The sequence below is a fragment of the Cyprinus carpio genome, chromosome A18 (genome assembly GCF_018340385.1).
Source record: "Cyprinus carpio isolate SPL01 chromosome A18, ASM1834038v1, whole genome shotgun sequence".
NCBI classification, from domain to species: domain Eukaryota; kingdom Metazoa; phylum Chordata; class Actinopteri; order Cypriniformes; family Cyprinidae; genus Cyprinus; species Cyprinus carpio.
The window spans coordinates 9,777,353-9,791,992 of NC_056589.1; the positions used below are offsets into that span (position 1 = coordinate 9,777,353).

General features: G+C 36.5%; 1 protein-coding gene across 2 annotated transcripts in view; it reads left to right on the forward strand.

Annotated features, from left to right (window-relative positions):
- The window catches only part of LOC109051868 (spondin-1-like), a 224,995-nt gene that overhangs the window by 61,922 nt on the left and 148,433 nt on the right, over positions 1–14,640 (forward strand). For both annotated transcript variants that reach the window (XM_042774979.1, XM_042774978.1), the window contains exons 4-5: positions 12,437–12,510; positions 14,061–14,183. In XM_042774979.1, coding sequence (XP_042630913.1) covers positions 12,437–12,510; positions 14,061–14,183 — 197 coding nt within the window. The remainder of the gene's footprint in view (positions 1–12,436; positions 12,511–14,060; positions 14,184–14,640) is intronic.

The following is a 14,640-nucleotide window of genomic DNA, read 5'->3' on the forward strand; positions in this document are numbered from 1 at the left end:
TTAGATATCATACTTTAGATGACTGTAAATAATAATCAGTGCAACAAACCAAGGAGTTGAAATAATAAAACGATAATCAAATGTTTAGAACTGAGGTGATGTTACCCTGTGTGGCCGTAGCCATCACAACTATGATACGGTCTAAATCCTGACTGGAAATCCTCACAGATACCATTTTTCTCTAAGAAGGAATTTAATTGTGAGGATACTACTTTTTCTAGTATCTTGGACAGAAAAGGGAGATTCGAGATCGGCCTGTAATTAACTAGTTATTTTGGGTCAAGTTGTGTTTTTTGATGAGAGGCTTAATAACAGCCAGTTTGAAGGTTTTGGGGACATATCTTAATAACAATGAGGAATTAATAATAGTCAGAAGAGGATCTATGACTTCTGGAAGCATCTCTTTTAGGAGCTTAGATGGAATAGGGTCTAACACACATGATGTTGGTTAAGATGATTTAAAAAGTTTATACAATTCTTCCTCTCCTATAGTAGAGAATGAGTGGAACTGTACCTCAGCGGATCTATAGTGCACTGTCTCATGTGATACTGTAGCTGACTGCTGCATGGTTACAATTTTATCTCTAATAGTATCAATCTTAGAAGTAAAGTAGTTCATAAAGTCATTACTGCTGTGCTGTGGGGAAATCTCAACACTTGTTGATGCTTTATTTTTCGTTAATTTAGCCACTGTATTGAATAAATACCTGGGGTTGTGTTTGTTTTCTTCTAAAAGAGACGAAAAGTAATCAGATCTAGCAGTTTTTAATGCTTTTCTGTAAGATAGGTTACTTTCCCGCCAAGCAATACGAAATACCTCTAGTTTTGTTTTCCTCCAGCTGCGCTCCATTTTCCGTGCTGCTCTCTTTAGGGTGCGAGTGTGCTCATTATACCATGGTGTCAGACTGTTTTCCTTAACCTTCCTTAAGCATAAAGGAGCAACTGTATTTAAAATTCTAGAAAAGAGAGAGTCCATAGTTTCTGTTACATCATCAAGTTGTTCTGATGTTTTGGATATGCTAAGGAATTTTTGATACATCAGGAAGATTACTTACAAAGCAGTCTTTAGTGGTAGAAGTGATGGTTCTACCATACTTGTAGCAAGAAGTAGAATTTACAGTTTTAGCTATATGAAGTTTGCACAGAACTAAATGATCTGAGATATCATCGCTTGGCTGCATAATTTCAACACCATCAACATCAATTCCACGTATTAAATCTAGAGTATGATTTCGACAATGAGTAGGTCCTGAGATGTGTTGTTTAACCCCAATAGAGTACAGAATGTCTATAAATGCTGATCCCAATGCATCTTTTTCATTATCAACATGGATATTAATATCACCAACAATTAAAACTTTATCTGCAGCCAGCACAACTGGGCGGAGTGGCTTATATGTTCCTTGTTCTCCCCTGTCTGGTTAGGTCTTGAGCCCGTGGTTTGTCTAGTTCCTTGTTGTTGTATATGTCTTGGTCCTTAGGTTGGTAATCTGTTTGTTCTTGCTTTATTTATTGTAATTTAGTTTTCTAGTCTTGATTCTTGGTTTTGATTTCTTATTGTTGTTACTTTACTCCTTTTGGAAAAGTCAGCAAACTCTTTAATAAAGTCTATATGGTGCCCTGGTGGCCTGTATACAGTAGCCAGTACAAACATTACAGGGGATTTATCATTAACACTCGTCTCATGTCTCAGTAAACGTCTATAAATTACTGTACACTTAATATGTTTTAAATGCTACGGGCCTTCTATACAAAAATGTCTCATATGCGCTAATTAAAACTGTCAACAAAACCACAAACAGAGCAAGTCATCAACAAAACTCAATTTTTATTTTTCAGCAAATGCAAGACAGCAAACATTTAACAGGACTGCAAATATTATCAAACAAACTCAGTGGGACTGCAACAGCATTTAGATTGAGAAAAATATTTTAAATATTTTGCAAACACAGACACTTCAATAAATCATAAAACTGATTAAAAAATAAAATAATTTTTAAAAGAAACAATAAAAAAATGTATACTAACCAAAAGACAAACACAATAATGAATACACTTGCAATGGACACTCATGCCAGGACAATGATTACCGCTCTCTCAATCAGACAGACACACACACACACACACACACACACACACACACACGCTTGTGTTGGTGCTGTGACCACAGCATCAAATAGAAGTGGACATCCCATAGGTGTAATGGTTTTTATACTGTACGAACTGTATATTCTATCGCCCTACACCAACCCTACACCTAACCCTACCCCTTACAGGAAACTTTGTGCATTTTTACTTTCTCAAAAAAAACTAATACTTTATGGTTTATAAGCGTTTTGAAAAATGGGGACATGGGTTATGTCCTCATAAGTCACCCTCTCCTTGTAATACCTGTGTCATACCCATGTCATTATACAAACTTGTGTCCTGATATGTCACAAAAACAAGTAATAACAATGTCATTATTTATACTTGTGTAATGGTATGTTAAAGGACCATGCCATGTTTTATCATTTAATTCTGCCGTTCAGAAGCTACAGAAGACACTGTTATGCTCATAAGTTTACATACCCCAGCACAGAGATGAGCAAACTCTGTCCTGGTGGGCCATTGCCCTGCAGAGTTTTGCTCCAACCCTGATCAAACTCACCTGCCTGTAGCCTTCTAGTAATCCTGAAGACCTTGATTAGCTTCAGGTCTGTTTAATTAGGGTTGGTGAAAAACTCTGCAGGACAGTAGCCCTCCAGGACTGAGTTTGCCCATCTCTGCCCTAGCAGAATATGCGATTATTTTAACAAAATAAGAGGGATCATAATGTATGCTATTTTTATTTAGTACCGTCATGAAGAAGCAATTTTACATAATAGATATTTACATTTACTGATTTTATAAAAATTAAAATGTATAATTTATAAAAATGTTCAAAAGTTTACATACACTGGATGACCCACAGCTGTTTTTGTTTTGGGATAGTTTTTCATGAGACCAGAGCGCTTCAACTGCATGCTGTTCTTCAGAAAAATCCTCCAAGTCCCGCAAATTCTTTGGTTTTCCAGCATCTTCTGCATATTTGGCCCCTGTCCGACAATGACTAATAAATTTGAGATCTATCTTTTCACTCTGAGGAAAAATGAAGGACTCATACCCAACTATTATTAAAGGTGAAAACGTTGTTCACTGATGCTCCAGAAGGAAACACGATGCATTAAGAGTTGGGGGCGTACATTTTGAACAGGATGATAAGTACATTTTTCTTGTTTTGTTTAAAGATCATATCTGTTCATTTAGTACTGCCCTTCAGAAGCTACATACTTTTTTAATACTGATTTTCAGGAAAAAATTAGTAGTTTTCCCTGATCATCCAGTTCAAGTAGTTCACATCCTGTCTCTCTTAATAAATTGTGTTGCTTTCTTGAGAATCAATAAATGCGTTTACCTTTTGAAATAGTTGTGTATGAGTCCCTCAGTTGTCCTCAGTATAAAAAAAAATAGATCTGAAATCATTCATTCATTGCTGGAAAGGGTTCAAATATGCAAAAGATGCTGGAAAACCTGAGAAAGTGAAGGATCTGGAGGATTTTTCTGAAGAAAAGCGGCCATTTAAACTGTTCAGGACAAAGGACTCATGAACCACTATCCCAAAACAAACATGAACCACTATTTATTTTTATTTAATCAGCTATAATTCTGACTGGCAGACTAAATGTAATTAAATGATAATTTTAATTAATTTCAGTGAAATATCAATCCTTTCTATTTATCATGTGGAAACTGTCACCGGTGGTTCAAAGGATTCATATTTTCACAGTCCTTCAGATGAATGGTTGGTTTTGGGAACAGAGGATCCTGTAAAAATATAATAAAACACACTTTCTATAAATACATTTTTAAGTTTTAATTTTTTAGTTGTTTTAGAATGTTGGAACGTTGAATGATAGTATGATTGTAATAATGCAGGTGGTTATTTTGTTAGCTGAACTATACAGCAATTCACAAGGTCACATATGTATATATAATAGACAGAATAAGCATATTTGGCCTGCTGTCGTCTGAGAATGGAGGTGAGAAAAGCGGCGATATATAGACTTCCTCTGACGCTAATTGGTTGGATTATCTGAAAATGTTTCTCCTAAACTTTGTTAAAATAAACTTCATTAATAATTTAAAAAAAAAAAAAAAAAAAAAAAAAAAAAAAAAAAAAAAAAAAAAAAAACCAAGCTAGTCAAAGTGATTTAGTAACTGAATAAAATATAACTTTAGTAATAGAATGGTATTCAAAAACTGTGTTCAAGTTAAGTTGACTGTTCTTTAAAGACCAGCAGTTTCCAGAATAATGGCAACAATTGCTATCTGACCTAAAAACATTTATATATATATATATATATATATATATATATATAGATATATATATATATATATATATATATATATATTATAATATATATATAAAGATCCCTTTAAAACATATACATTAAATCACATCATAATAAAACAAAATACATTGTAGATTTCTAAAAATTAAAACTAGAACACTGACCTGAAAAAAACACGTGAAATTTACGCTGCACTTTGAAAATTATGATATATTAACAAATGAAGACACACCATGTCTCCGGTGAATCAGAAGTCAGCTGCAGTGTTTGGAGCCTCTGAAATCAGATGAGCAGAATGTGTCTGCAGATTTGTCAATGGGGAATATGTTACCATCTTAAGCACGCTAGCTAAACGAACATTAATTAATAAACATGTAGCGTATTTTCCGGACTATAAGTCACACTTTTTTTCATAGTTTGGCTGGTCCTGCGACTTATAGTCAGGTGCGACTTATTTATCAAAATTAATTTGACATGAACCAAGAGAAATGAACCAAGAGAAAACATTACCGTCTACAGCCGCGAGAGGGCGCTCTATGCTGCTCAGTAATCCTGTAGCATACCCCTGAAAACATTAACTGAAAACAACTGAAAACTGTTAACTGAAATATTAACTTAAAGACAGCTGAGAAAGACTGAATGTAAACAAAATGCCCCCAAAAAGAAATTCCTATTCTGCAGATTACAAACTGTAAAATATGGTAAAATATGCAGCCGATCTGATAGGTTACAGGAGCAGTGAGCAGCATAGAGCGCCCTCTCGCGGCTGTAGAAGGTAATGTTTTCTCTTGGTTCTTGGTTCTAAATAGATGCGACTTATAGTACAGTGCGACTTCTATATGTTTTTTTCCTCGTCATGACGTATTTTTGGACTGATGCGACTTATTCTTAGGTGTGACTTATAGTCCGAAAAATACGGTATATTGTATTAAAGGCTAACTTTAAAAATGTAACGTTACGTAGCAGTTGCTAACTAAGTTACCAGTTAGCAGTTTATCAAGATATCTAGACTAATTTTACAACATAAACCCAATCAAATATATCAATTACAACACTTAACATTAAGCTTTGGTAAATAGCTTATTTAAAATGTTTCTGTAAATTTTTTCTTACTTTCTTCTGATATAAATCTCTCTGGACGCTGTGACCGCTGAAGCGGGAACAAACGGCTCGAAACAACACCAGGCTATAAATACAGATTGAGTGAAATAATACAACATTGAACCAATTTTAATGTTATGTTCTGAAAAAAAAAAAAAATTTAAATGGTTTTATGTATTTATACTAACCTTTCCTTCATCTGATGTAAATCTCTCAGAAAATCAGCGCGCGCAACAGCGAAGCACCTGAAGCGTGACTAACCGGCTCGAAACAACTTGATGCTAGAAATACAGATAAAAAAAAAATATTACAACACCAAACAACGTTAAATGTTATGTTCTTGTAAACATGTTATTCAAAATGGTTTTATGTATTCACACTTACCTTTATCTGAGGTAAATCTTTCAGAAATTACCGAACGCTGTCAGCCAGTATCCCCTCACTGCAGAACACAAGCTCTCCAGTCAGCAGCGCGCCCGCGCAAATTCAAACAACAGCTGCGGCGGGAGGGGTAAGAACAGTGAGTCAATTCCGAAAAAATTCCATTTAAGGGTGTCAAGAATTGGAAGTCTCATGTGAATCAGCTCTAAATCCGGGGCCTGGAATGTCAGTGCATGATATATTACTGTTCATTACCTCTATTACAGAACTACAACAAATAGTGTGGATTTTATTTTATTAATCTCACTCAAATTTTGCGATTCTATTCTAAAGACTCGTTTAGATTCATTCAGTTCAGATTAATTTAAACTAGCCTACAGATTTAAAATAACTGGACTATTAATTTTTAACCGATAAACACCCTGAAAAAATAAGACAGTGCTTACTCCCTTAATTACGACATTAATCATGGTACATAAAAAAAAATTAAATAAAATAAAAACATGATTATTGTACTCACCATGGTAACCATAAATTAACCATTGACTTATTCAGTGTCGCATCATAGCTGTGTGGGCATAGTCGGCGTGGGGGATAACAGTCCTTCCCCCTCACTGGAAAAGCATGGTGTAGACTCAGAATGGCCTAGAAAAAAAAAAAAATTGCAGCTCGACAGAGCAACATACATATAAAAACTGAGCCATATTGGGTCGGACTGTCCGTACGGTATCTTTGACTGGGCAAACAACCCAACGGAATGGACAAAGGTGTCGTTTCCCGACATCTTTTGTTACCTAATGGAGCAAGAGACCGCTTACTACAAGCCTATACGACAACGATACGGCTTGTGAAAAGTAAACATTTAACGTTTTATTTTGCTTAATTTTAATAAAGTGATAAAGACTTGAGTAAAAGCCTGTCGTACTTTATTATTGATATATAAAAAATATTTTTAACATTGACAAAACAGGTCCACTGAAGTGTCTTGAAATTATTCTTCGTGGTGTGTGCTGCGGCTGCCTAATCATTTTCACAAATACATGCCGTAAAATAAATATATAACCTGAAAATCTGTATATAAAATACGAAAAAAAAACATGGTTATTGGTTACTAGTTAAACCATGGTAAAAACAACGTTTTGTTACACTAACCATAGTTTAACTATGGTATTTGTAGTAAAAAACGTTTTGTTACACCAAAAAAAAAAAAAAAACCTGTTTAGCCTACTATACATTTAGTATAGTAATACCATGGCTAATTTCCATAAGGGATTGTGTATAATAATACAAAATAAATGTTTTACTAGATAATGACATCACAAAATATCAGGGAAATTTAAGTGACAAAGTAGCAAAGTGCAGGGGGACAGGGACTAATGACGATCATTAGTAAGTAGTGTATATCTGTGCTACCTTGGTTCTGTCAGTTTATCAGTCATAAATGTGTGGGGTAACGCGTTACAAAGTAACGCGTTAGAGTACTCTTATTACTTTTTTTCGTAACTTGCGTAAGTAATCAGTAACTTCGTTATTTTTTAAAAAAAGTAATCCGTTATTTTAAGGAAAGGAAAATCCCGACTGCAGCCTGCTTTTTGTCAGACAGTAGGCCTAGGTCTACTGTGCCACCTGCGGATGTATCAGCGGATCCGAAGCTCTGTGATCGTAAAGTCAATGGCTGTGATACGTCTGTGCCCTGCGCCTGACCCTGTGTGTGTGTGTTTTTTTTTTTTCGAACTATCGGCAAGATGGCAGAGAGGACAGCGTTTGGTTTATGGAAGTACGCACATTATTTTCAATTTGTCAACGAAAAAGAAAAGAACATAACGGTAAAATGCACACTCTGCGTTGGTGAAAAGCTTCTGTCGACCGCCAAAAATTCTACCTCAAATTTAAAAAAACATCTTTGTTTGACAGGCAGCTGTTAATTTCTGTTAGATCGTTGGCTGGCTGGTTGTTCATCATTTCTAAATGGATTTAAATCTGCAAGCCTGTTTAAGGTTGTGTTTACAAGTAAGCATACTTGTACTTTGATAACTGCATTATTTAAAGTTAAAGAAAAATCAGGAGTTTTCTTGTGGTGCTCATAATATAGAGTAGCCTAGGCTACCCGGGCTGGGTAGGTGCGAATTTTGATTAATAATATGTTCTGTGATAATAAATAAATAAAACGCCATGTGGAATAGCCTATTGCTGGCTGTCTTTCCTGTTATTGTTATCCTGCAGTGTTAATTTAGTCGGATGACTGACGTTATTCATTGTCGGGAGTCACGACTTCTAGGTGCATTTAAAGGGGCCGGGGGCTGTGTCTGTCATGTGTGAGCCGCTGCAAACGGCTTTTAATTTTTGGTAACGCATGAGTACTCTAACGCGTTACTTTTATGAATAGGTAACGCTGTATCATAACTGATTACTTTTAATTGATGGTAACGTTGTAACCTAACTAACTACTTTCCAAAGTAACTATACCCAACACTGGTCATATACATCTTCAGATCAGGTTTTTTTTTAACTTATTAGAGGTACAGAATGCCACACAGCAACTTCTTGGCACTGCACCAAGCAAAAATCAATCGAAATCGCCACAAAAAATAAAGATCAAGCGCCTAATAAGGTCTCTGCGCGTTAATTCGAATGGTTTGTTTTCCCCCACGGCATAAACAGTTATGCCATTTTTGTGGGCGTTCCCACCAATGCCAAACAATTCAGTGGTACACTAACCATAGTTTTACATGGTAGCCTATTTGTAGTAAAACTGCCATTATAGAAATGGCAGTCAAACTGCCAAAAAACATAGTATACACTTTTACTATTATAAAACCATGGTTAATTTTAAGGTCGTACACCTTAAGTTTCACTGAAATTTCCCATGTCAGATTTATCCCGGAAATTCCTCTTTTTACGCAGTGAATAAGATGTCATCAATCTTACATAAAGTATAGAAGTGTATACAAAGGCATCCACTGCAAAAGTAAACTGGAGTAAGAGTGAAGAATATGCAGTAGGTCAATGGATAAATCAAAGGCTTCCAGAATTACCGAGAGGGTTAAAGTGGGGGAGAGAAGATTTTAACCCTTTGAGTGGTATGGTCCCACATGTGAGATTTTTATTTCTGTACCCCTGGGAGTACGGTCCCACATATGGGATTTAGAACATTCGGTGACATCATAACTGCCAAATTCAAACTGCTTTCGCGCTTTGGGTGGCACTGAGACATGCTCTGCCCTTGTCATATAATTGCAATGTTTTTAACCACATAATGTTTATTTTAGGTTTCAGACATTTAAATACACAAGTACTAGTAAAGCAATACATTTAGAGTTTGAAAAATACACACGGATGTCTATGAAAGCAGCAATAACAAGCAATCCACTGAAATATAATTTGCAGACTTTTTTTTTTCATATCAGATACACATAGTGTAAAGATTACTCTATTTTTCTCCCAGTTGACCAGCTACTTTGACGAAATTGATGAATTCACGTGCTGTAAATCCGACTGACAGGACTCTGAACTGCACTGCGTACAAACATGGTGGCATCCATCTCACATTATAGATCACTTTCAAGCTCATTTATGACGGTTTTTAAATGAAAAAAATACACTCACGTATTTGTGAACTGGAATGTCAGATAGTTTATGACATGGTAAGCATGTGTGTGAATATTTTGAATCAAAAAGGAAAAACTAAATAAAAGCATTCCATCTGTCATTCAGTGTTTTCGTGGCTGCGGTGTGTCATGTGACAAGCATGATGCGTCGCCATGGAAACAAAAGGGGAAACGTTCTAAAATAACGGTCACCTAAAAAAAGTGTCCCACTTTATATTTTTTTTTTGTTATTTGTTTTCTTTGTAATTAAAATGTATGTGTATGTGTTATTTGTATGCAGTGTAAGTACACATAGGTACATAGTATCTACTGCTCTAATGTTTGTGTAACTACACATGTAACAACCCACTGAATGGCATGTGTAAGTACAAATGTGTAACAGGACATTTGTAACAACACTTTTTTGGTAATGAAAGTACAAATGTGTAACAGGACTAACAGCACTTGTTGATAAAGAAATTGTTACACTTTATATTCGATTTATCATGTAATTACTATAATTTTACACAACTTTGTTTTGAGCATGTTCAGCTCCAGGTTGTTAAGACTGCACCAGACAGCCAGCTTCTCAACCTCTTGTTTGTAAGCAGACTCGTCACTGCCCTGGATGAGACCGATGACTATAGTGTCCTCTGCAAGCTTCAGGAGCTTGACAGAGGGGTCTTTAGAGGTGCAGTCATTGGTGTACCGGGAGAAGATCAGTGGGGAGAGAACACATCCCTGAGGGGCACCAGTGTTGGTGGAGCAGCTGTTTGACATGAATTTCCCCAGTCTCACTAGCTGTTGCCTATCTGTCCGAAAGCTGGTGATACACTGACAGATAGAGCTAGGAACAGAGAGCTGGGTCAGTTTGGTCTGGAGGGCTGTTGAGATGATGGTGTTGAAAGCCGAACTAAAGTCCACAAACAGGATCCTCACATAAGTCCCTGTTTTGTCCAGATGTTGCAGGATGAAGTGCAGTGCAATGTTTACTGCATCATCCACAGACCTGTTTGCTCTGTAAGCAAACTGCAGGGGGTCCAGTAAGGGTCCAATGATGTCCTTCAGATAAGCCTGAACCAGTTTTTCAAACGACTTGATGACAACAGACGTTAGAACCACAGGTCTGTAGTCGTTAAGTCATGTTATCTTGGGTTTATTTGGAACAGGGATGATGGTGGAACGTTCGAAGCAGGAAGGGACTTCACACAACTCCAGAGATCTGTAGAAGATCTGTGAAAAGATTGGGGGCCAGCTGTTTTCAGGCCAGGTTTTCAGACAGGCTGGTGTAACACCATCTGGTCCTGGTGCCTTTCTTCTTTTGTTCTTCCTGAAGACCTGGCGCGCATCATCCTCACCGATTTGAAGAGCAGGAGGTGGAGAGACGGGGATTGCAGGAGGTGTTAACAGTTGTGTAAAGAGATGGTCAGAACGGGTGTGGGGGGTTTCAAATCTACAATAAAACTCATTCAGGTTGTTAGCAAGTTGTTAATTTGCCTCAGTGCAGGGGGATGGTGTCTTGTAGTTTGTGATGGCTCTCAGACCTTTCCACACTGAAGTTGAGTCATTGGAAGTGAACAGATCTTCTAACTTTTTAGCATAGGTCCTTTTAGCCACTCTAATCTCTTTGTTCAGTGTGTTCCTGGCCTGATTGTACAAGACATTGTCCCCATTTCTGTAGGCATCCTTTTTGGCCTGACGAAGCTGTCTGAGTTTTGCTGTAAACCATGGCTTATCATTGTTGACTGTCAAAAAAAATGTTGATGCATATATCCTCACAAAAAATAATATATGATGTTACAGTCTCTGTGAGTTTGTCCAGATTGGTGGTAGCAGCTTCAAAAACATTCCAATCAGTGAGGTCAAAAGAGGATTTCTGAAGCCCACTCTGTTTCATTGGTCCATCTCTTTGCAGTCTTTACTACAGGTTTAGCAGATTTAAGTTTTTGCCTGTAGGTTGGTATAATATGAACCAAGCAGTGATCAGACAGCCCCAAAGCAGCTCTTGGAACAGAGTGATATGCATCCTTTATTGTGGTGTAACAATAATCTAGTATATTACTGTCTCTGGTGGGACATGTGACATGCTGTCTGTATTTTGGCAGTTGATGGGAGAGATTGGCTTTATTAAAGTCCCCAAGAATGATTAAAACAGAGTCTGGGTTTTGTTGTTCTGTCTCTGTGATCTGATCAGCAAGTTTCTGTAAAGCTGAGCATTCCCCATTGATTCTGCTTCACGATCTGCTCTAAACAGCTGAAAGCCAGGCAGATGGAGCGCTCTGTCCGGAATGTCGTCATTCAGCCAGGTTTCTGTGACTCACAGATCATCAGAGTGTGAGAAATCTTTATTTGTCCAGGAGAGCAGAAGTTTGTCCATTTTGTTGGGTAGAGAGTGGAGATTTGCCAGATGGACGCTAGGCAATGGTGTTCGAAATCCACGCTTTCTGAGCTTGACTCTCTTCCCGTGTCTGCGCGTCCTGAAGCACTTGATCAGCACAGCTGCTCCGCCGAGTACAACGTTCAGTAAAACGTCAGAATAATTGCAATCCGGTAGAAGATTTTGTGGTGTGTTCTACCAAATGTTCAGCAGTTCATCCCTGGTGAAACTGATTGTGTTTGATAAACAAAAAAAACAGGAAAAACGAACAAAAACAGTACAAACACTGGAGAGCCAAGCACTGAAGCAGCCATGTGCGGCGCCATCACAAGATGATATCTTTTAATTTTTAAAAGATTGTTGTAACTATGTCTTGGTTTTATATTTGACTAAAAGTATTTATCGTAGCAGCAATGATATACTGAAGAAAATTTTTATTCAATAAAGTTGTGTTAAACCTCTCTTCTCTTCTCTTCTCTTCTCTTCTCTTCTCTTCTCTTCTCTTCTCTTCTCTTCTCTTCTCTTCTCTTCTCTTCTCTTCTCTTCTCTTCTCTTCTCTTCTCTTCTCTTGTGATTCCCCTTTATTTTCTCATTCTTTAATTTCTCTATCTTTGCAGAGCTAGTATCGTTCAGAGGAAGATCATCTCATTCCAGGATGAAGGCTCACTCACGAAGCGGATGTGTGAGAAAGGTGAGTCTTTCATTACTCCCAGCTAGATCATTTGGCACATTATAAGCCATACTTCTATGAGATGTTATTTCAGTATGGTGTTTTTTTCTTCTTCTCTTTCTCTCCCCCAATTTGGCTCCTCATATACCTGTTCTTATCTGAGCGTTGGTTGTTTCTTAGCCTTGACTGTTACAGCAATCCATTTTAGGGAAAAAATAATAATAAAAAAAAAACAATATGATATATATACCAGCATCAGTTTCCCTGCCGGTCTAGGTTGATTACCATCTAACTCATGGGTGTCCAGTCCTGCTCCTGGAGGGCCACTTTTCTGCAGAGTTTATCTCCAACACATCTGTCTGGAAGTTTCTAGCAGATATGTTATTATTATTGAGGAGATACCATCTTGCAAGTCTCAAAAATGTTCATGCATTGTATGATGCAGTGAATCATCAAAGGTTATATATGATCCGTGTTGCAAAATGAGTCGGAATGTGCACAGGCTAATTTGTAGCTACACGCAAAAAAAAAAAAAAAAAGTTTATTTTTTAGGTTTTCACAAAAATTAGTTCATTAAGCTCTCGTCTAGTGAGCCCAGTGCTCCAACTAATAATTTAAGATGTTTAATTACCTTTATCTGGACGTTTTCTGAGAGGAGTACCTTTTCTCTGCTCTCTTCTCATGCTGACTGTCATCCCGATAAATATACACATATACACAGAATTACAGTATTTAAGTATTCACGCAAACTGTAATCTGTTATGTCTTAAGTGAACATTTGAAGAACTGTTGGGGAAAAACATCTGATTTTATTAGATCTGTGCTTTACAGTAAGTCCTAATATGGCTACCTCATTAGTGCTAATTTAGCTATAAAATTAAAGAGGGAATCACTTGCTGCTCTTGATTGAAATGCTTTTGTAGTTTTAATAATCAATTTATTTGTTATGAACAGACTAAAGGGTTTTTTACATTTGATTATTTGTTTTTCTTACTTGAATGCTCTTGTTTATATGCAAAATGAAAAAGGTAATGCATTACTTGTTTCTTTCTTATGTTTGTTCTACTTTTTTATTTAATTTATTGTATCTGTTCTTATTTATTATAACAATGATAAAATACAATAAAAATGCTATATTGTGATTATTAATATAGTAAATACTATTAAGAAAATAACTAGAAGAAAAGTGGCAAAGTTGCAGGTGATTTTGCTTTGGAACCCTCAGAAAACTTTAATTCGATTTTTTTCAAAATTGAATTTGCTGACTCTATCGACTTCAAACGGGTGTAGCTCAGTCATTTTTCATCCGATTCCAAAAAAATCATATATCATTCTGAAGTTCTTTTAATGGTGAATATGAACTTAAAATATAACTCATTTTTGAAAACTTGCTTATTGTGACTCATTTTGCCAGCACAGGTCAAATATGTTTAAGTGTGTTTTATTGAGCCTTTCGTGCAGTTTAGATAGATAGATAGATAGATAGATAGATAGATAGATAGATAGATAGATAGATAGATAGAAATTTGGACATAAACACAATAATCCAGCCATTGCCCCTTGTCCTTTAGAGCCACAGTATGGAGAAACCACAGACAAACCCCTGCTGGACTGCTGTGCCTGTGGAACTGCCAAATACAGAGTCACCTTCTATGGGAACTGGTCAGAGAAATTGCACCCAAAAGACTACCCAAGTAAGACACTATCTCCTCAATGACATGTGAAGTGTGTAATTTTTTCAATGTTAAAATAGTTTATCTTATCCCAGTTTACTGCGCATAGAGCGAGAAGTAAGCCATTTAAACTTTGGTGCCAAACATGAATAATACCACAAATCATGGGGGTTGTTGAAGAGAGGTTTTATTTAAATTTTGTATTTTATTTTTTTCCCATGTTTTATCTGTGACTTACAAATAATTTATTTATTGACAAGTTTGTTGAAAGGTGTATACACTCTAGAAGCATCTGCTGGATAAAGTGTCCTAAAACAAAGCTGCCTAAAATCCAAACATATTGTTCCATTCCGATACTACACTCGTACTGCGTCTTGCTAGACGCATATGGGAAAAAGTAATTTTTCAACTGAACTGAAGCCTTCTTCATTCACGCAGTGAAATTGCATGGCCAGTGGTCCATGCACTGTATTAAAAA